Source organism: Macrobrachium nipponense, chromosome 10, assembly GCF_015104395.2.
Source record: "Macrobrachium nipponense isolate FS-2020 chromosome 10, ASM1510439v2, whole genome shotgun sequence".
Lineage (NCBI taxonomy): Eukaryota > Metazoa > Arthropoda > Malacostraca > Decapoda > Palaemonidae > Macrobrachium > Macrobrachium nipponense.
In genome coordinates this window covers 72,387,834-72,411,263 of record NC_087204.1, presented here as the reverse complement: position 1 = coordinate 72,411,263, position 23,430 = coordinate 72,387,834, and the positions used below count along the sequence as shown (strand labels likewise).

Sequence of the window (23,430 nt, the reverse complement as noted above, 5' to 3'; positions counted from 1 at the left end):
TCCTCGCTCTTCCCGACCTTTCTAGGACTCCTTTCCTGATCGGAGTCCTGGCATCCAGCGGGAAGATGTTAGTCCTCCAGTAGAGTGGACCGGAAACATACAGTGGGTCCCTGCTAACCTTACCGTATTGCTGAGTTACTACACTCCGCTACGCACTGGACTTGGTCCGGTTCGTTTGAGTTTTAGGTTTAAGCGTTATTAGATTAACTATAAGTTATCTTAAGTACCTAAACCTTCCCCCCCCTCCCTTACATGTCTTTACCGGATATCTCCGGGATTATAGCCTATTCAGGCGAGGCAGGGGGTTATGCCCAAAATTTTTCCGAGCTCCGGCATGACAACGGAGTTCTTCTGTCCTTTAGCCTGAAGTGTTATTCCTTAAGATACTCATGTGTCTTCCCAACTTACAGGCCACCAAACTGTGAGCATCCGGGGATGCGCCGCCACATTCAGGACCCATGTGGACACGAGTTTGCCGGTCCCATGCTCCATGCGCGACTCTGCACGGGGACATCCAGGTCTGGTACCATGAGACGTGTACCATATGTTACGATCTGGTGAGCCAGCTTTTAGAAGGGGTGAGTATTCCATCTCCGGTAGCTGCTCCGCTTCTGTTTTAGTGCTTAAGTTTCATCATCCACTTTAACTTAAGGCATCTAGGTTTTAAGTTATATTTTAAGTTTTAGTTTTAAGTGATTCTTAAATCTAATCTGCGCCCTCTCTTCCAGGCGCCGGCAGTGAAGGATACCGCACTGGCACCCTGCGGGCCTGGGTCGGCGGTTTTGGGAAGAACGCCGCCAAGGGTATGCCCTACATCTTGGAGAAGCGGTTGGCGCTGTTAATCTTCCCCGGAGGCAAGGCGACAGGATACGTCGACCCAGTAGAGGCGGCCCCTACTATCGCCTTCATCCAACAACAGCTGGCTGCCTCATTAACTGATCAAGACCAGGATATCTCCACGGTCGTCGCGACTTTAGATATTAATGTGGAACCTATGGTAGGTGTAGACGACCTGTTGGTCGAGGTAGGTAGGGTGGACACCCAAGGGTCACCCTTGGGTGTAAACTGTTTCTTCTACTCCGCAACCTCTCCATCCTTCCAAGGCTTTACAGGTGATGAAATTATATACTCCTCCTGACGCTTCGGTTAGACTAAGGTCAAGGGTCAAGCGGTGAAATCCTTGACTAAGAGTCGTCGTCGTCTAAGAAGTCGACTTCGGCGTCATCCTCCTCACGTAAGTCTCCGGCTGGGAATCCCGGAGCAGACAGGTCTAAAGCTTCTAGCTCCGGCTCTAAGTCCTCGAGGAGTAAATCCTCCAGAGAGAGATCTCGCACCCCCGCAGAGTCACCAGTTCCGCTACCCTTGGTTCCGATTCAGAGCCACCCCTCCACCTCCGCAGCAGCTCCGGCCTTGGACTCCAATGCTGGCCTGTTGCAACAGGTGGGCGACCTGGTTGGGTCCCTAAAGAGTAGCATGGAACAAATGATCTCTCGTCTGTCGGATAGGATTACTTCCCAGGACTCCATTTATCGCCGGATGAGAGAACCCCTCTAGCCTCTCATCCACTTTACCAAATACGAGTGGAAACTCGCTTCCTCCGTATGAACCGCCCTCCGTTCTCGAATGAAAACAATTCCATGGCGAAGTAGGTCATACGCCCCCCTTTCCAAGCGGTCTCATTTCCATACCGGAATTCGGAACTCGAAGGATAGAGGACTTCGAGTTCTTCCCGGAAGACCTCCAGCCTCCGTTCATAGGCTACGCAAGGCTTACAGCTTCAGCCATGGTTCGGGATGATAGGGTACAAAGGAGACAGTCCTCTATTCACGAGACCAGGCTCAGAGAGAATGGCTCAGATGTTTAGAGGACATGGATTGTTCTAATACCAGGATACAACCTTTCAAGACGGTCCTTTACCATTTTCACAATGGCTGAGAGTACCCCACGCTCCCGTTTCCTGACAAAGATCGCGAGGTCTACCATCCCAGCGGCCAGAAGGGGGAACCCATGCCTCAATTGAAGGAAGCAGATCCCACATCTCCGTTGCTCCCCTCAGCCGGAGAATTGTGGGAGGACTTGCCAAACACCTTCTCAGCTGGCAAACTCAAACCGGACTGTGCTATGGAGCAGTTTGGTGAAAAAGCTACCCAGGCTCCCAGATGGCCTTATTCAGGCTGAATTGACGCGAAATCGCGATTAGCCAGATCAATTAACTCTATGGCTATGTCCGAGGTAGCAACCATAGCTTATGGCTCAGAACCGCTTTTTAAGCTCATGACCAAAGCCCTGACTCAAACGGTACAGTCGGATATGTTTGAGTTTGCCACTGCTAGAACGAATTGAGGAAGCATGTCCTACAAGAGGCAACCATTCGACATGAGCCTGGAAATAGGTTGACCTCTCGTCTAAACATCTGGGGAGCAGATCTCTTCCCAGAAGCTATGGTGAAGGAAGTCCAGTCAGAGGCTACGAGGCTGAACCAGAGCCTTAAGGACCGTTGGGGCCTTACGGCTAAGAGGAGACAAGACCTAACACCTAAAGGTAAGGGACAGACGGAAACCTAGGCGTTTCCATCCTTACCAGAAAAAGCAGGCCACGTTTTCCTCAGCAAGTTCCAGCTGTTGCCCTTAGGTGCAACAGCCCACCTTCCACCTCTAAGGCTCAATCACAGCCAATTTATGTGATATCCCCTCAGCCTCAGCCCTCCACCTCTTACGCCATCTCTCCAGCTTACAATCAAGCCTTCGAGAGTCAAGCTTCACAGAAGTATGACCGCTCGGGTAAGGGAGGCAGAGGTAAGCGTTCCTTTCGTGGGAGAGGATCGGGAGGCCCCTTTAACAGGGGAAAGCACTTCAGAGGAGGCCGAGGCGGTTACCAGAACCAATGAAGAACTTCAGGTAGGAGGGAGGCTGTTTCACTTTCGCCACCGGTGGAACTTCAGCGAATGGGCTCAGAGCATAGTGTCAAAAGGCCTGGGTTGGAGCTGGTTGACGAACCCACCTCCATCCAGACCTTTTCCGTCAACTTCCTTCCAAAGAATTGACAGAGTACGCAGAGGACCTCCTTCAGAAAGGAGCTATAGCGAGAGTCAAGAGATTAAAATTTCAAGGTCGCTTGTTCAGCGTGCCAAAGAAAGGCTCACAAAAAAGAAGGGTAATCTTAGACTTGTCCCGCTTAAACTAGCCATCCGCTGCGACAAGTTCAAGATGCTCACGATCTCACAGGTGCGGACCTTACTTCCCCGTGGGGCCGTCACCACCTCTATCGATCTTACAGACGCCTACTATCATATCCCTATTGCAAGACACTTCCGTCCATATCTGGGTTTCAAGATAGGAGACCAGGCATTCTCCTTCAAGGTAGTTCCCTTCGGACTCAACGTGGCACCCAGGGTGTTCACGAAACTAGCGGAAGCGGTAGTGCAACAACTCAGATCACAAGGGATTATGGTAGTAGCGTATCTCGACGATTGGTTGATCTGGGCTTCAACAGTCGAGGAATGCAACAGAGCTACACTGAAAGTGATTCAGTTCCTGGAATATCTAGGCTTCAAGATAAACAGGACCAAGTCAAGACTCACTCCAGAGTCAGACTTTCAGTGGCTGGGCATTCAATGGAATCTATCCTCCCATACTCTGTCGATTCCATCAACCAAAAGGAAAGAAATAGCGAAGTCAGTCAAGCAATTTCTAAGTCACAAACTGGCGTCAAGGAGAGCTCAGGAGAGGATCCTGGGTTCTCTCCAGTTTGCATCAGTGACGAACGTCTTAATGAAAGCCAAACTGAAAGACCTAACCAGAATCTGGCGCTCACGAGCAAAATGTCAGGCCAGGGACAACTATCCTCAGTCCCTCTAATTCTAAAGAATCGTCTTCGGCCGTGGGCGAAAGTCAAGAATTTGTCAGTGTCAGTACCCTTCAGTTCCCTCCACCAGGGATTACCATCCACACAGACGCGTCCTTAAGCGGTTGGGGAGGGTATTCCCAGGTCCAAAAGGTTCAAGGAACTTGGTCACCTCAGTTCAGTCAGTTCCATATAAACGTACTGGAGGCAATGGCAGTGTTCTTGACTCTAAAAAGGTTGCGCCCACCAAAGTACTCCCACATAAAGCTAGTTCTGGACAGCGCAGTGGTAGTACATTGTATAAACAGAGGAGGCTCCAAGTCACGTCATCTAAATCATGTGATGGTAGCCATCTCTCCCTGGCAGACAAGTTCAGTTGGCATCTCTCCTCCACTCACATAGCTGGAGTGAGAAACGTCATAGCAGACGCGTTATCCCGATCAGTGCCCCTAGAGTCGGAATGGTCACTGGACAACAGTTCGTTCCAATGGATCCTTCAAAGAGTCCCAGGGCTACAGGTGGATCTCTTCGCATCTCAAGCGAATCACAAACTTCCCTGTTATGTAGCCCCCAACCTGGACCCTCTGGCCTATGCCACGGACGCCCTGGCTCTAGACTGGAACAACTGGAAGAAGATTTATGTCTTTCCCCCAGTGAATCTTCTTATGAAAGTTTTAAACAAACTCAGGACGTTCAAGGGTCAAGTGGCTCTAGTAGCCCCAGACTGGCCGAAGAGCAATTGGTATCCCCTAATTCTGGAGCTGGGCCTTCGTCCTCTTCGGATCCCCAATCCCAGGCTCTCCCAGTCAGTACAAACGAAGGCTGTGTTCGCTTCCTCAGGGATTCTCAAAACCCTAACTTTATGGATTTGTCATGAAGTTTGCGGCAAAAAAGAGATGCGAATATTGACCCTCAGAATATTCTCTTCTTGGAATCCGATATAAAAGGGATTCAACTTTGAGACAGTATGATGCTGCTGTCAAAAAGTTAGCAATCTTCCTGAGAGAATCTGATATTAGAATCATGACAGTTAATTCAGCTATATCCTTTTCAGATCCTTATTTGAAAAAGGTTTAGCAAGCTAGCACGATTACGACAAACAAGTCAGCCTTGAAAAAGATATTTCAATTTGGGTTCAACATAGACTTGACGGATTCCTACTTCTCGTCTATTCCTAAGGCATGTGCTAGACTAGACCTTCTGTAAGGCCTACGTCAGTTTCATGGTTCTTAAACGATGTTCTAAAACTGGCTTCAGAAACCGATAATGACACATGCTCGTTTATAATGCTCTTAAGGAAAACCCTGTTTTTATTAAGCTTAGCTTCAGGAGCAAGAATTTCAGAACTGTCGGCTTATCCAGAGATCCGGATCATATTCAATTCCTTCCCACAGGGGAAGTACTACTTCTCCGGAACGTAGCTTTTTAGCAAAGAATGAAGATCCTTTGATGAGGTGGGAACCTTGGAAGGTACTACCCCTTCCACAAGATGTATCTCTTTGCCCAGTTACAACCTTACGAGCCTTTCTGTCCAGGACCTCCTCATCCTCATCGGGTCCCCTCTTTAAGAGGGAAAAAGGTGGAACTTTATCCATTAAAGGCATCAGGCAGCAAATCCTGTACTTTATTAAGCAAGCCAATCCTGACTCTTTCCCGAAAGCACATGATGTCAGGGCAGTAGCCACCTCAATTAATTATTTCCAACACATGAACTTCGATGAGTTGAAAAAGTATACCGGATGGAAATCGCCGACAGTGTTCAAACGCCATTACCTTAAGTCCTTGGAAGCTCTGAAATTTTCAGCAGTAGCAGCGGGAAACATAGTTTCCCCTGATTCTAGTTAATTTGTAGTAGAAGATTCAGTCCTCCTTTCTACCTGTTTCACCCAACAGTTCGTCTATTCCTACCGTGTTCGTTTACATTCACCTGGTGTCTTAGCTGCTTTTATGATGATGTAGTGGGTGCCCCTTAGTTTTTGCTAGGGACACTCACAGATGATTATGGATTTTGATCTCATGGATGTTACCCCTTATTTTTATGCTAGGGGATACATCTCATTTATAATGGTTAAGGGTTTTGTATATTAAGTCATATGCATTCCTTATATATTATCATTGTTGTTTAATTTGTTCATTTGATTACTTTAATTGCTATTATATTTTTGATACATGCCTTTACACAGATACCATTTGTTACATGTAAGCCAATTTACCTCTGTACATATGTAAATTACCTTAGATAAGAAAACATGTTTAGAATTAAGGGTAATTTAAGCATATTTCTATTTTGTATCACTGTGTATTTGTATCTTTTAGCAATTATATTCTTTTTTATATTTACTTTATTTTTTATTTGAGACCTATTCTGATTTATTTTATTACTTTGTTTACAATCTTGTGCTATTTCTCTGGTACGATTTCGCGCAGCGACACGAGCTGAGCCCAGAAAAGGGATTTTGACGTAAGGAAAAATCTATTTCTGGGCGATTGGCTCGTGTCGCCAGCGAAATCCCACCCTACCCATCCCTTCGCCCAAGATTGTCTGCTAACTTCAGGATGGCCACCAGAGGCGCAGCAGTCGGCAGCATGGGATGGAGTAGTAGTAGTACGAGCTGCCTCACTCTGTGGGTCGGCTCTCCTCATGGAGGGTTTTTGTTGTGGGAGATTTCTATTGGTATTGGCTCGTGGTAGTGGTCTCACTCGCTAGTGTTCATACGACACCCTCTTGGAGGGTGAGCGAGTCAGTTATACTGACCTTTTCTTTATTTTATTTATTCTCTGGTATGTGTTAGTACATTTACCCTAGAAATAATAGATTAAAGGATATTTCGCTGGCGACAAATGAGCCAATCGCCAGAAATAGATTTTTCCTTACGTCAAAACAATCCCTTTTTTACTCAATACATTACCAGTGAAGCATTTCTTGTAAGCATATGGGTTTGATATACCCAGCATCTTTAGACAAACCTAAAATACTGCAACAGCAGCAATGGGCTAGGGCTATCTTTGTTGGTTCTGTCTCTCCCAGTCCTTTGAACAAAAACCTTCAGCCTTTTAATAACTCACCAATTCCAATATGGTACCTGACATACTTTATCATTCATATTAAGTAACATCATCATCATCATTCTTTACAATACGTATGTTTAACTGTCAATTTCATGTTTTTCTTCATCCTGACTATTCTTTAAAACTAAGAGTTTCAGTACTCCATCTCCCATGCATGCAGGCTGAATAAATAGCAAATATACAGAATAAACATGAATATCAGACTTGTTTCCAGGGGTGGAAAGTCTTACATTCAAATTCTTATTACGTTCAACTCGGTATGACCTCTTCACTCATGAGTTTTGCAACCACAATAAACAGCAGATTTAATTCCTTAATATTAGTCCTTCAGATCAAAGGTCGACTCTGGATGAACATTTACCATTTTGGATAATAAGCTCAACCACCACTGCTAATGGAAGATGTAGCAGCTCAAATGCAGCCACTGATTCAAAAGAGGTGGGCCATATTCAAGCCAAGTCTGTGACAAGAGGAATGATTCTCTGAATTTTAACTACTATTTCTGTAGACTGATGATGATTGTTTATCATTCATCCCTAGATAGCAGGTCTAATATAAATGGGAAGCTAAAATCATAAAAAAATTATCCTGATACTTAGAAATATAGCCCTTTATGAAAACATGCTTACAATGTATTCATCAAATACAGAGAGAAGTATGTATTGGAAATAAATATTATCACCTGAGAATCACAATGAATTTACTGTTACGTACATATTTCATGAATTCATTATATGACATATGGCTTTTGTCTCTTGCACTTTTATATTGTTAGATTCTGGATTTGGGATGCCTCGATAAGCAAGACATTACTCATGAATACGTAGTATAAGTTAAGATCTACTTAATACAAACACTTAACCTCCAAAATGTGTTAACTAAGTTATTCAATTCTTGACCTAGAAACTGTTGTTTTAACGTCTTATCTTTAGCTCGTCTCCTAAGTTACAAATGTTATACTTTTAAACTATAATAGGCCACATTTAAGAAACGTTAAACTAGGCTAAAAATGATTAAATTCCTTTTCAGTAACTTCATCATTGATCAAACTTTCTACATCTCAGAATAAAAATGCATTCAACCAGAATACTAAATTCAAAAAAACAAAATGCAGCTCTAAAACATTAAATATTTGCAAACATAAAATACTATTCAAAACCTAAATGAAACAATTGGTTTTCTATAAAAACTGAATAAAAAAGAAATTATGAAGCAAGCCAAGCACATTCCACTATAGTACAGCTAACATTCAGAATAAAAGGAAGAGAGAACAAACATATTCTAAGACATTAAATATACAACTAACTGTAGCATACCAATGATGATTTTCTCTTACGTCAATCCCTTTACCTCATTAATCAGAGGATTCCATCGATAGTTTAAAGCAGTTGGGGGGCCTATTAATAAGAAAGAGAATATCAATACATAAATATGGACTTTGCCATAATAAAAATCACAGTACAGCAGTCTGAAGGAAATAGTATACCTGTGTAAAGAGTAGAGTAGTGTAAAACTGCAGAAGAGTTGCTCACACCATGCTGAATATGTCTCTGATATGCTTAACAGTAGATCAAAGATATTTTTCAGCAGGGATACACCCTAACCTAGTCTTCCCTTCTCCTAACTTTAACCGAAGGTGTTGTTCCCTGACTTGTCTGGGGGTCTATTCCCCTCCCCACGAGACATCATGCATAAGAGAACATGTGCGCAACTATTCAACAGTATTACTGTCTACTGTATGTAACTATATGACAAAAAAAATAATATCATGTAAATGAGTCTTGTTTACAACATGGCTTCCAGCAAAGAGAGCAAGGATGGAGCACTTGTATATTAAACATTTTTTTCTTTTCAAGAAAATCTCTAATTGTAAAAATATGAAAATTGCAAAAGTTTCAGAATTTGGGAGTTTGTTTTTTCATTGCTTTTGCACTTGTAGGAAATGAAATGGTTCAAGGTTTTTGCACTTGTAGGGAATGAAATGGTTCAAGGTTTAAGATATAAAATATGAAATGGTTTAAGGGTTAGGCAATAAATAGTCATAATACATTTGAATCTACTCAGAAATCATCAAAGGCTGTGTCAAATTATTAATTCGAATAAACAACCACAAGCTGACCGCAGTTGAAATTCCAGGCAGCAAATTTCAAAAACTGTCCAACCAAGAAGATCAAGTATGAAGCACCTGACTGATACAACGGTATCAGGAAAAAAAAAAAACCTGAGGCTTAAGTCATCGTAAATACAAAATGTACCATTGCAACTTGAAATTAAAACTGCTTAAGACTGTTTGGAAAATTAAAACTATACACCTGATGCTAGACTATTCTTCTGAATATGTATCCCAGACCACCTTTCGCTTTACAGATCCTCTGTGACAAATCTCCCAGTACCTGTGTTAAGAGTTTCCAGTCAAGAATGAAGTGAAATATAAGACTTAGTCAGAGTACCGTATCATGCAAAAAAATATCCCACATACATTACAACACATCAGTATTGCATCAATTAAAGACCAACTACCAAATATGACCAGTTATTTATGGTATAATAAGTACCGTAAGTAACAGTATAACTGTAACATACAGCAATAGTATGTACTACAGTCAGGCAACTCTGAATGAACACAACCTCAAGACTGAACAAACCAAAACTACTACAGTTACTGGGAACACTGATTTTTTTCATTAATATGGTCAAGTCTTCAAAGGAGCTGGTACGCAGTCTCACGAAATTCTCAATAGTCTGCTAAGTCTGTTATTATTAATATTACATATTTAGAAGGTGAACCCTATTCATATGAAACAAGCCCACAGGGGCCATTGACTTGAAATTCAAGCTTCCAAAGAATATGGTACTTATTAGAAAGAAGAGGAGGTAAAGGGAAATACGTAAAAATTAGACTAAAAGGTTGTGGAACATAATCAAAGCTTTCACTGGTGTTGAGAATACCTAAACATGTAAAAGGTTGTGGAACATAATCAAAGCTTTCTCTGGTGCTGAGAACACCTAGACAAGAGAAGTATCCCTAGCTTGCCAAAATATTGTACATACGTATAAGGAAAACAAAAGAGAACAATGAAAAAAACAATGAGTGCTAACAAACTAATTTTCTTAATTTTTTAAACTAAAAATTTCCTGGAAATATGAAAGATGGAAGAAGTTCCAATTTGGTGATAAACTGTATAAATTAATATACAATATGTTGATTAAATAGTAAAAAAAAAAAAATCTAAAATAATTTAAAGCCTAACATATGAGGTTTGCTAAAGGAGATACGTATTGGCACCTCTGTGTGTCACCTGTCATCAAGATTAGAATAAGTATGGAAATACTTTAAAAAGTAAAAAGAGAATCATACCATGTAAGCGAACACAATTATATAAAAATCTTCCATCATGACTCATTTACAGTCCTCTTCAAAGCATAATTCAAAATACAGACTGTGGACATTTTATTCTGTAGAAGCTTCCTAGACAATACTAATGGCCTTTTTGTCTCATTTCATAGGAATGTGTGAACAAGAGAAAATGGGCAATGATACCAATAACATGAAATATGACCTGAGTGAATAAGCAACTATTGTATACATACTATATAAATTTATCAGAGTGAAGAACTTCTTTATAGTACTTTACATTGGAAGAGGATTATACTATACTACTCTTATTTGCTATCTTGTTAAAGGGCAATTTTCTACGAGAATAACTGAGCCTTCCAAGATAAAATTACCATTGGAGGCAACTTGAATTGTAAGTCAGCATCCACGAAAACAAACAGCTAATAAGAAAACAACTTTTTCCACTTATCCACAAAAATAAACAGCTTATAAGAACACAACTCTTTCCACTATCTCAAAACTGACACACCCCCTCCATTATCAGATGTACGATTAGCATTACAGGAGTCACTGGGGAAAGCAAAAATGCTACTTATACTATGCTATGAACAAGTTTCTAGTGGCTGGTATACTAGAAATTTTATCCAAAAACACAAAAGGTCAAAAGATGTATAGACATTTAGATTTCAAAACTCCAACAAACTTAGGGTGATCTGTTTAAGTAATGTACATATAGGAATTTTCTTTCAGACATAGAGGGGCATTCCATTTAATAATAACTTCTTTTCTAAGTAGTGTAATATATAATCATTGTATTTAGTCATTATAAAACTCAAGGAAACCTTCAAAACAGGTGAACTTCAGCACAATTTGATTAGAAGGAGAGGATGCTGTCTTGATAATAAGACAGTTACAGAAAAAGAGGTTGAAAGGTAATCAGAAGTTTTACTGTGCATTTATTTATGTAGTACATACCTAGACAAAGTATCAGACAGAATAACTTGAGAGACAGTGTTCTGGCATTTATGAAAGAGGGAAATTCCAGTAAATTTGGATAGGTTGGGTGAAATGATATTACGTATTCAGTATGAAAGAACAAAGATAGCCTGTGAAAAAAAGAAACAAAGTTAAGACTTGGTCTGCATCAAGGACTGGCACTTAGTCAATTTCTGTTTGTATTGGTTATGAATGTACTGAGGGAAGGAATTAGGAGTGAAAGTCTAAGGGAAATGTTATATGAAGAAGATCTGGTGAATTACTGCAGACTGAAAAGAATTGCAAAGATATGGTGAATTACTGGAGATTGAAGAAGAATTGCAAAGAAGGGTAAGAAAGTGGCAAGAAGCTCTTGACCGAGTACATAGGGTATCATCAAGCAGGGAGGGACAAGTTATTTACAGAGGAGAAGAGACCTAGACTTAAAACAGGTAGAGAATCTTAGTAACCCTGTGCTTCGGATCTATTTAAAGCCAAGTGAGAGAATATGAAGCTGAGGCTGAACAGAAGAGAGCAGAAAATACAATTTAGGCCAAAGGACAAGCACTAGGACCTATGACGTCATTCAGTGCTCAAGCGGAAACTGACAGTGAAAAGGTTTGAAAGTTGTGACTGGGGGGAAAACCTTGCAGCTGCACTATGAAACATTTGTTACAAGAGGATGGAAAGTAAGATGGAAGAAAGAGAATGTAAATGGAGGTACAGTAAAAGGAATGAAAAAGGTTGTAGTTAGGTTAGGGGCTAAAGGAATACTGCAAAAAAATCTTAAGTAATGCCTACAGTGCACCAGATGAGGTGCACTGACAGCACTAGCCCCACTAACCCCGTACAGAGGAAGCCGAGGTTGAAAGCAGGATAAAAGCAGCTCTGGGGCAATGAGGGAGATGGCTGGAGTAGTGCATGATAAAAGAATGCCAGTAAACTACAGTATAAAGAGCTACTGTACAATAATTATACCTGTGATGATGCAGGATTAAGAAACACTGGCATTAAGAAGGGGAGAACAGAAGCTGGAGCAAACAGAGATGAGGATGCTGCTGTGAACTTGAGGATCTTGCTGCATGAGAGGCTAGAAAATGAAGAAATTAGGAGTGTGGGGATGGTAAAGACTATACTACTACATACTATGAAGAGAGGCTCAAGACCGAGACGGTTTGGGCATGTGGTAAGGATGAGTGAAGATGGTGTGAAGAGAGCATGAATGACACCTGTTAAGGGTAGAGGGTCAAGAGGAAGGCACAGGATTAGAGTGTAAGATACAGGGAGGGAGGATCTGGAGATGAAGGATGTAGCAGGCAAAGATACTTAGGATAGATAGATAAAGATGCATCAAGGCAACCGACCCCTTTGCTGGCGACAGCAGAGGGAATGAAGAAGAAAAGAAGTCTAAAATTAATAACATTTTATGACAACACACAGTAAGTGAATTCTCTATTTCAGAACCACACACTTAAAGGTTATTTACCTGTACTTACAAACAGAAAAGCAAATAACATCCAGTCTTCTCAAACAGGCTTTCTGGAAATAATCATAGGCAAAAAAATAAGATGAAAAGGTATGCAATCATGTTTATGTTTTAGTCTTTGATACAGCTGACTGGCTGAATGCCATCTTTGTATCTAAACCATTTACATTTCCATCTTGCAATCACTATTTCTAACATTAATAGAAGAATCTTGAACACAGCATAGTAGTTGCCACCAAGAATACAGAAACAGCTTTTATCAGATCTTTAATCTCCCAGTATCCAAGATACGTATATTCTTTAAATTAAGGCACGATCATGGACAACAACAAAAACCAAAAGACTCCTAGCAATGGCATTCTATAGCTATCAGTAACAATCCAGAAACTTGCCACTAGGAATTAAATAAAGGCAAATAAAAATAACAAAATATCAAACTTGTGAAATAAGTACTTCCTTTACATAATAGCCACATGATGATACTGTAGTGTAATTTGAAAACAATATACAATACTGTAAATAACTAGGCTTCTTATGATCTAAAGACAAAAGTGATGAGTAAATTCCTTTAATCTTCAGTTTACTTCCTGATCTTAACTGAACTGATTTAATCTCGTCAACTAACCTAAGGGTAAATTTTATATGTAGTTCTTCTATTCTAAATTCCATACCAACCCTTTCATTAATTCTTTTTTGGTAAGTAATAATCAAATCTCTCAGGTGACAATAACTACAATTGATACATACAGGGACTAAGTTTCCTGTGGTACTAATGGATTTAAATGACAGAATAGTATGAGGTGTTTGTGACTGACTTGCCTTTTGGGTAGTAATTGCTGAACTTCACAAACTGACCTTTCCTTCAATACTTTTCAAACTTTACTACTGAGTTCACTGGTATAGTGTATATAGTGAGGTGGGGTAGTACAGTACATGGGGAAACAACGTACATGTGCTCCTGACAAAAAACTATCGGCTGTATTGTGACGTCACTCCATTTGAGGAAGAAGAAGAGCATCAACAACAACTCCGTCATTTGCTTTCGCTGATCCCGCCACATCTCTGTTTACCAGGTAAGAAAATCACATTTTTGCATGTTCATTGTAATTTAATTTGGTTCTAATAGTAAGCCATGACCACGAATATGGTGTGATTCATTTGATAGTAGGTTTACAGTAATGGTGAAAATAGCCATATTTAGACTTATAGTGAAATAAAGATCAGCCTTTCAAAATTTTTGCCATGAAGTGGCATGAACAAGGCGTGAAGAAAATCAAGCATGGCCTGGGGAAAAACCATACGGCCAAATTTTTGAAGTGCCAGTGAAACTTAAATACGTACTTGGAATGACAAGTTGAAAAGTGATTGCACATGTGAAATAAGATAAAGATAAAAGCACATGTGAAATGGTAAACAAGTTAATGTGTTTTTAGAAGGGTAAAGTTCTGGGTTATTTTCATCAGTGCTTTTATGTGCTACCAGTGTTAATATGACATCTAAGTGTGCAACAACCAACTGAAGACATTTGTATGGTGTTTGAATATTATATAAGTTAGCCTAATTTTACAAAATAAAAAAAACAAATTGTAGTTTGGGAGAACACCATAAGGATGAGGGGTAAGACATACAGTGTTACCCCGTTCATTTTTTAATTTTCTCCTAATTTTTCAATTATTTGGCAAAACCTAATGGCAATTACTCTCTTCCAGAATCCACCAACACTCTTCCATCATGCCAAGGAAATTTGTGCACACCAGTAAGAAAAAGCTGATGAGGCATTTGCAGGGGCATAGGTATCGGAGCAGCCACCGCCACAGAACCTTGCGGTAGAAGTTTCTGACTCCTTCTACTGTTGGTGAGGAGCTACCAACTTTGGCCCAGGACTTGGAGGTATCTCCAACTCCACCACCCAAGCAGAGGAAGTGCACCTGCAATGTCAGCTCAACCCTTAGTGATCCTTCCTGCAGCACCCCAAGACCTTCAACCTCTTCCAGCAGTGGTGACATCTGAGGTCACCCCAGAAAATGTCCGCCCTTACCCTAAGGCTCCTCCCCGTCCTTATGGCAAGGGACAAAAAAGGGTCCGTGCCTGCATTCTCACCAAGAATGAAGAAGTCATCTCTGATCTGCAGACCAAAGATGAAAAAATGAAGAAGGCAGAGGAAAAGATGATGATGGGAGCAGGGAAGAAAAGCAAACTGAGAAGGCAGGCTGTCCCTAAACTCCTAGACGGTGATGAGGAGGATGACCCTGCAGTGCCACTCATGCTCGGTGATTCCTCTGAAAATTCCAGTGAGCTGGAAGGGGACATGGAAGCAGATGGGCCTTATCCCTTTGCAGTGAAGGAACCAGAGGTGAGGGACGTCATATCACCTACTTTTGCAGACTAAGATAATAGACAAAGAATTTCCCTTTTTCATAGAGCATATTGAACTAAAGTAAATTACATTTAGGCTATCTTTAGTCTATCTCCCCCCCAAAAAATTATTTTTCTTTATAAATTTTGAGGCCAATAGGCTACTATTTTCACTTATTTATTTTCCAGGTTGGGGACTTTGTGGTGATTGAGCTTGAGCTTGAAGAGGGGAGGAACAGTGGGGCACCTGTTCATTATGTTTGTAAGATGATGAACACTAAGTAAGGGAAATATGAGGTGTTCTTCCTCCACATGAAGCCTTTGTTTCCCAAGGACACAGTCTTGTTCCCTGCAGTTGAAGATTTTGAAAATGTGTAGGCTGTGCAGTGTAAGTGTCCTGACCACTGTGAATGGCTGCACCCAGAGGCAGGAAACCCTAATAAAGGTCTCCCCTCCACTGAACTCCTTCAATATGCAGTAGGGTAGGCTGTAAATACGTAATCTGTACAAAGAATGTATATATTTTATTATCTATTTTTGTACAATAAAGGGATTTTGACGTAAGGAAAAATCTATTTCTGCGGGCGATTGGCTCGTGTTCGCCAGCGAAATATCCTTTAATCTATTATTTCTAGGGTAAATGTACTAACACATACCAGAGAATAAATAAAATAAAGAAAAAGGTCAGTATAAACTGACTCGCTCACCTCCAAGAGGATGTCGGTATGAACACTAGGCGAGTGAGACCACTACCACGAGCCAAATGCCAATAGAAATCTCCCACTACAAAAAACCCTCCATGAGGGGAGCCGACCCACAGAGTGAGCAGCTCGTACTACTACTACTCCATCCCAATGCTGCCGACTGCTGCGCCTCTGGTGGCCATCCTGAAGTTAGCAGACAATCTTGGGCGAAGGGATGGGGTAGGGTGGGTGGGATTCGCTGGCGACACGAGCCAATCGCCCAGAAATAGATTTTTCCTTACGTCAAAATCCCTTTTCTGGGCTCAGCTCGTGTCGCTGCGCGAAATCGTACCAGAGAAATAGCACAAGATTGTAAACAAAAAATAATAAATAAATTAGAATAAGTCTCAAATAAAAGACAAAATAAATATAAAAAGAATATAATTGCTAAAAAGATACATATACACAGTGATACAAAAATAAGAAATATGCTTAAATACACTTAATTCTAATCATGTTTCTTAACATAAGGTAATTTACATATATACAGAGGTAAAATGGCTTACATGTATCAAAATGGTATCTGTGTAAAGGCATGTATCAAAAATATTATAGCAATTAATATAATCAAATGAACAAATTAATCAACAATGATAATATATAAAGGAATGTATATGACTTAATATACAAAACCCGTAACCATTATAAATAAGATGTATCCCCTAGCATAAAAATAAGGGGGTAACATCCATGAGATCAATATCTATAATCATCTGTGAGTGTCCCTAGCAAAAAAATAAGGGGCACCCACTACACCATCATAAAAGCAGCTAAGACACAAGGTGAATGTAAATGAACAAGGCAGGAATAGACGAACTGTTGGGGTGAGGCAGTAGAAAGGAGGACTGAATCTTCTACTACAGATTAGCTAAAGAGTCAGGGGAAACTATGTTACCCGCTGCTACTGCTGAAAATTTCAGAGCTTCCAAGGACTTAAGGTAATGACGTTTGAACACTGTCGGCGATTTCCATCCGGTATACTTTTTCAACTCATCGAAGTCATATGTTGGAAATAATTAATTGAGGTGGCTACTGCTCTGACATCATGTGCTTTCGGGAAAGAGTCAGGATTGGCTTGCTTAATAAAGTACAGGATTGTTGCCTGATGCCTTTAATGGATAAAGTTCCACCTTTTTCCCTCTTAAAGAGGGGACCCGATGAGGATGAGGAGGTCCTGGACAGAAAGGCTCGTAAGGTTGAAACTGGGCAAAGAGATACATCTTGTGGAAGGGGTAGCACCTTCCAAGGTTCCCACCTCATCAAAGGATCTTCATTCTTGCTAAAAAGCTACGTTCCGGAGAAAGTAGGACTTCCCCTGTGGGAAGGAATGAATATGATCCGGATCTCTGGATAAAGCCGACAGTTCTGAAATTCTTTGCTCCCTGAAGCTAAGCTTAATAAAATAGGGTTTTTCTTAAGAGCATTATAAACGAGCATGTGTCATTATCGGTTTCTGAAGCCAGTTTTAGAACATCGTTTAAGAACCATGAAACTGACGTAGGCCTTACAGAAGGTCTAAGTCTAGCACATGCCTTAGGAATAGACGAGAAGTAGGAATCCGTCAAGTCTATGTTGAACCCAAATTGAAATATCTTTTTCAAGGCTGACTTGTTTGTCATAATCGTGCTAGCTGCTAAACCTTTTCAAATAAGGATCTGAAAAAGGAATATAGCTGAATTAACTGTCATGATTCTAATATCTGATTCTCCCAAGAAGATTGCTAACTTTTTGACAGCAGCATCATACTGTCTCAAAGTTGAATCCCTTTTATCGGATTCCAAGAAGAGAATATTCTGAGGGTCAATATTCGCATCTCTTTTTGCCGCAAACTTCATGAAATCCATAAAGTTAGGGTTTTGAGAATCCCTGAGGAAGCGAACACAGCCTTCGTTTGTACTGACTGGGAGAGCCTGGGAATTGGGGATCCGAAGAGGACGAAGGCCCAGTTCCAGAATTAGGGGATACCAATTGCTCTTCGGCCAGTCTGGGGCTACTAGAGCCACTTGACCCTTGAATGTCCTGAGTTTGTTAAAACTTCATGAGAAGATTCACTGGAGGGAAGACATAAATTTTCTTCCAGATGTTCCAGTCTAGAGCCAGGGCGTCCGTGGCATAGGCCAGAGGGTCCAGGTTGGGGGCTACATAACACGGCAGTTTGTGGTTCGCTTGAGATGCGAAGAGATCCACCTGTAGCCCTGGAACTCTTTGAAGGATCCATTGGAACGAACTGTTGTCCAGTGACCATTCCGACTCTAGGGGCACTGATCGGATAGCGCGTCTGCTATGACGTTTCTCACTCCAGCTATGTGAGTGGAGGAGAGATGCCAACTGAACTTGTCTGCCAGGGAGAAGATGGCTACCATGACATGATTTAGATGACGTGACTTGGAGCCTCCTCTGTTTATACAATGTACTACCACCGCGCTGTCCAGAACTAGCTTTATGTGGGAGTACTTTGGTGGGCGCAACTTTTTTAGAGTCAAGAACACTGCCATTGCCTCAGTACGGTTTATATGGAACTGACGGAACTGAGGTGACCAAGTTCCTTGAACCTTTTTGACCTGGGAATTACCCTCCCCAACCGCTTAAGGACGCATCTGTGTGGATGGTGATCCCTGGTGGAGGAAACTGAAGGGGTACTGACACTGACAAATTCTTGACTTTCGCCCACGGCCGAAGTCGATTCTTTAGAATCAGAGGGACTGAGGATAGTTTGTCCCTGGACTTGACATTTGCTCGTGAGCGCCAGATTCTGGTTAGGTCTTTCAGTTTGGCTTTCATTAAGACGTTCGTCACTGATGCAACTGGAGAGAACCCAGGATCCTTTCCTGAGTCCTCCTTGACGCCAGTTTTGTGACTTAGAAATTGCTTGACTGACTTCGCTATTTCTTTCCTTTTGGTTGATGGAATCGGACAGAGTATGGGAGGATAGATTCCATTGAATGCCCAGCCACTGAAAGTTTGACTCTGGAGTGAGTCTGACTTGGTCCTGTTTATCTTGAAGCCTAGATATTCCAGGAACTGAATCACTTTCAGTGTAGCTCTGTTGCATTCCTCGACTGTTGAAGCCCAGATCAACCAATCGTCGAGATACGCTACTACCATAATCCCTTGTGTCCTGAGTTGTTGCACTACCACTTCCGCTAGCTTCGTGAACACCCTGGGTGCCACGTTGAGTCCGAAGGGAACTACCTTGAAGGAGAATGTCTGGTCTCCTATTCTGAAACCCAGATACGGACGGAAGTGTCTTGCAATAGGGATATGATAGTAGGCGTCTGTAAGATCGATAGAGGTGGTTGACGGCCCCACGGGGAAGTAAGGTCCGCACCTGCGAGATCGTGAGCATCTTGAACTTGTCGCAGCGGATGGCTAAGTTTAAGCGGGACAAGTCTAAGATTACCCTTCTTTTTTGTGAGCCTTTCTTTGGCACGCTGAACAAGCGACCTTGAAATTTTAATCTCTTGACTCTCGCTATAGCTCCTTTCTGAAGGAGGTCCTCCGCGTACTCTGTCAATTCCTTGAAGGAAGTTGACGGAAAGGTCTGGATGGAGGTGGGTTCGTCAACCAGCTCCAACCCAGGCCTTTTGACACTATGCTCTGAGCCCATTCGCTGAAGTTCCACCGGTGGCGAAAGTGAAACAGCCTCCCTCCTACCTGAAGTTCTTCATTGGTTCTGGTAACCGCCTCGGCCTCCTCTGAAGTGCTTTTCCCCTATTAAAGGGGCTCCCGATCCTCTCCCCACGAAAGGAACGCTTACCTCTGCCTCCCTTACCCGAGCGTCATACTTCTGTGAAGCTTGACTCTCGAAGGCTTGATTGTAAGCTGGAGAGATGGCGTAAGAGGTGGAGGGCTGAGGCTGAGGGGATATCACATAAATTGGCTGTGATTGAGCTTAGAAGTGGAAGGTTGGGCTGTTTGCACTAAGGGCACCGCTGGAACTTGCTGAGGAAAGCGTGGCTGCTTTTTCTGGTAAGGTTGGAAACGCCTGGGTTTCCTCTGCCCCTTACCTTTCGCTGTTAGGTCTTGCCTCCTCTTAGCCGTAAGGCCCCAACGGTCCTTAAGGGCTCTGGTTCAGCCTCGTAGCCTCTGACTGGACTTCCTTCACCATAGCTTCTGGGAAGAGATCTGCTCCCCAGATGTTAGGACGAGAGTAAACCTATTCGCTCATGCCGAATGGTTGCCTCTTGTAGGACATGCTTCCTACAATTCGTTCTAGCAGTGGCAAACTCAAACTATCTGCCTGTACCGTTTGAGTCAGGGATTTGGTCATGAGCTTAAAAATTAAAAAAAGCGGGTTTACTGAGGCCCATAGGCTATGGTTGCCTACCTACGGTCATAGCCATAGAGTTAATTGATCTGGCTAATCGCGATTTCGCGTCAAATTCAGCCTGAATAAGGCTATCTGGGAGCCTGGGTAGCTTTTCACCAAACTGCTCCATAGCACAGTCCGGTTTGAGTTTGCCAGCTGAGAAGGTGTTCGGCAAGCCTTCCCACAATTCTCCGGCTGAGGGGAGTAACGGAGATGTGGGATCTGCTTCCTTCAATTGAGGTATGGGTTCCCCCTTCTGGGCCGCTGGGATGGTAGACCTCGCGATCTTTGTCAGGAACGGGAGCGGGGCGGGGTACTCTCATCCATTGTGAAAATGGTAAAGGGACTCTTAAAAAGTTGGTTATCTTGGTATTAGAACAATCCATGTCCTCTAAACACTGAGCCATTCTCTCTGAGCCTGGTCTCGTGAATAGAGGACTGTCTCCTTTGGTACCCTATCATCCCGAACCATGGCTGAAGCTGTGAGCCTTGCGTAGCCTATGAACGGAGGCTGGAGGTCTTCCGGGTAGAACTCGAAGTCCCTCTATCCTTCGAGTTCCAAATTCCGGTATAGAAATGAGACCGTCTTGGAAGGGGGCGTATGACGCTACTCTCCATGGGTTGTTCATCGAGAACGGAGGTAGCGAGTCATACGGAGGAAGCTGAGTTCCACTCGTATTGGAAAGTGGAGGAGAGGTAGAGGGGCTCTCTCAGTCCGGCTATAATGGAGTCTTGGGAGGTAATCCTATCCGACAATCGAGAGATCATTTTGTTCCATGCTACTCTTTAGGGACCCAACCAGGTCGCCCACCTGTTGCAACAGGCCAGCATTGGGGTCCAAAGCCGGAGCTGCTGCGGAGGTGGAGGGGTGGCTCTGAATCGGAACCAAGGGTAGCGGAACTGGTGACTCTGCCGGAGTGCGAGATCTCTCTCTGGAGGATTTACTCCTCGAGGACTTAGAACGGAGCTAGAAGCTTTAGACTGTCTTGCTCCGGGATTCCCAGCCGAGACTTACGCGAGGAGGATGAAGCGAAGTCGTCTTCTTAGACGACGACGACGTCTTAGTCAAGGATTTCACTGCTTGACCCTTGACCTCCTTAGGTCCTAACCGAAGCGTCAGGAGGAGTATACAATTCATCACCTGTAAAGCCTTGGAAGGATGGAGAGGTTGCAGGAGTAGAAGAAACAGTTACGCCCAAGGGTGACCCTTGGGTGTCCACCTACCTACCTCGACCAACAGGTCGTCTACACCTACCATAGGTTCCACATTAATATCTAAAGTCGCGACGTCCGTGGAGATATCCTGGTCTTGGTCAGTTAATGAGGCAGCCAGCTGTTGTTGGATTGAAGGCGATAGTCGGGGCCCGCCTCTACTGGGTCGACGTATCCTGTCCGCCTTGCCGGTCCGGGGAAGATTAATACCGCCAAACCGCCTTCTCTAGATGTAGGGCATACCCTTGGCGGCGTTCTTCCCAAAAACCGCCGACCCAGGACCCGCAGGGTTGCCAGTGCGGTATCCCTCACTGCCGGAGCCTGGAAGAGAGGGCGTAGATTAGATTTAAGAATCACTTAAAACTAAAACTTAAAACAAAGTATAACTTAAACTTAGATGCCTTAAGTTAAAGTGAATGATGAAAACTTAAGCACTCAAAACAGAAAGCGGAGCAGCTACCGGAGATGGAATACTTACCCCGTCTAAAAGCTGGCTCACCAGATCGTAAACATATGGTACACGTCTCATGGTACCAGACCTGGATGTCCCCGTGCGGAGTCGCGCATGGAGCATGGGACCGGCAAACTTCGTGTCCACATGGGTCCTGAAGTGTGGCGGCGCATCCCAGATGCTCACAGTTGGTGGCCTGTAAGTGGGAAGACACATGAGTATCTTAAAGAATATCACTTACAGGCTAAAGGACAGAAGAACTCCGTTGCATGCGGAGCTTGGAAAAAAAATTTGGGCATAACCCCTCCCTGCTTCGCCTGAAATAGGCTATAATCCCGGAGAGATCCGGTAAGACATGTAAGGGAGGGGGGATGGTTTAAGGTACTTAAGATAAACTTATAGTTAAATCTAATAACACTTAACCTAAAACTCAAACGAACCGGACCAAGTCCAGTGCGTAGCGGAGTGTAGTAACTCAGCAATACGGTAAGGTTAGCAGGGACCCACTGTATGTTCCGGTCCACTCTACTGGGTGGACTAACATCTTTCCGCTGGATGCCAGGACTCCGATCAGGAAAGGAGCCCTAGTAAGGTGGGAAAGAGCGAGAAGACATACAGGCTCGAGCTAGCACGGAGCGACAAGGTAGCAACGGATGGGGGAAAGGCCAGTACCCCCCACCACGTTACCACACGGCCGGACCGAGAAGCTGGAGAGGTCGGAGTCCAGTTCTGGGTCTGTCCCGTCTCCCTAGCCCCTCCGCCTGGGGGGAGAGAGGGAGGCAGGCTCGGGTATGTGGAGCGAGCATGGCAGACCGACCCACCCTCCCCCGACTCTGGAAAGAGCGGGAGGGGGGGGAAGGGGGGAAGGTGACTGGGCAGGCGTCTGGCTGTCTCGTGATCACGTAGTGACCACGAGGCGGTAAGACCAAAACAAGACAACTAAGCCTAGGACAAACCAACTGATCAGAGAGATGCTATCGGGAAGCAACTGAACTGAAAAGCAGTAGCATATAGACCCACTGGGCCAAAAAACCAACTGATCAGAGAGATGCTATAGGGAAGCAACCAAACTGATGAGCGGTAGTAGGCTCAATGAGCCAGGACCTAGGCTAAGCCAGAACGCCTAACTAACCTAACTATAACAAAATACATAGTATAATTAAATAAAAATAAAAGAAAGAAAGCAATATAGTAGGAGAAAAAACCCAGGAGTGTACGACTAACCCGAAGGTAAGTCTACCACTCAAAGCTAGTCAGAGGCCGATACTAAGAGCCGGGACTAGGGTCTGGATAGAAGAAGCCTACATAAGGTAAAAGACATGCATGCATGACAAACCTGAGTAGACAGTACCCTAAGTAAAACGGATAATTAATATAGAGCGTACACAGATAAGGGGATGTTCTAGGTATGGGAGACCAAGAACGAACCCACCACGAGGCAGAACCATGCTGCCATGCTTCCGACCCAGAGTTCGTATTTATACCTAAAAAACGGCAAATACTGTCTCAGGACGGAAAACACCAACTAACCATAAATACTGAGTACTTAACTTAGCTGCTGCGATAGCTGCACGCTCCATTATAGATAAATCCAACGAAAGGGCACAAAAAAACACAGAGAGAAAAATAGCACGTGTGACTCGTGTGCGC

General features: G+C 43.1%; 3 protein-coding genes across 17 annotated transcripts in view; 2 read left to right on the top strand and 1 right to left on the bottom strand.

Moving 5' to 3' along the window:
* Window positions 1–23,430, top strand: part of LOC135223687 (glycerol-3-phosphate dehydrogenase [NAD(+)], cytoplasmic-like) — a 232,933-nt gene that overhangs the window by 119,373 nt on the left and 90,130 nt on the right. The window lies entirely within an intron of this gene.
* The window catches only part of LOC135223684 (glycerol-3-phosphate dehydrogenase [NAD(+)], cytoplasmic-like), a gene marked incomplete at its 5' end in the record, with an annotated part of 35,869 nt that continues 19,620 nt past the window's right edge, over window positions 7,182–23,430 (bottom strand). Inside the window, 3 exon segments of one of the 5 annotated variants that reach the window (XR_010316559.1) lie at window positions 7,182–8,309; window positions 12,711–12,763; window positions 13,661–13,772. Coding sequence is in view for 3 of the 5 variants with exons in the window: in XM_064262376.1 (XP_064118446.1) it covers window positions 13,700–13,772 (73 nt within the window). 5 annotated transcript variants of the gene reach the window in all.
* Window positions 13,647–15,567, top strand: LOC135223685 (uncharacterized). Its single transcript, XM_064262379.1, has 3 exons — window positions 13,647–13,783; window positions 14,420–15,063; window positions 15,255–15,567. The coding sequence occupies exons 2-3, from the start codon at window positions 14,644–14,646 to the stop codon at window positions 15,348–15,350; spliced, it is 516 nt and encodes a 171-aa protein (XP_064118449.1). The 5' UTR covers window positions 13,647–13,783; window positions 14,420–14,643; the 3' UTR covers window positions 15,351–15,567.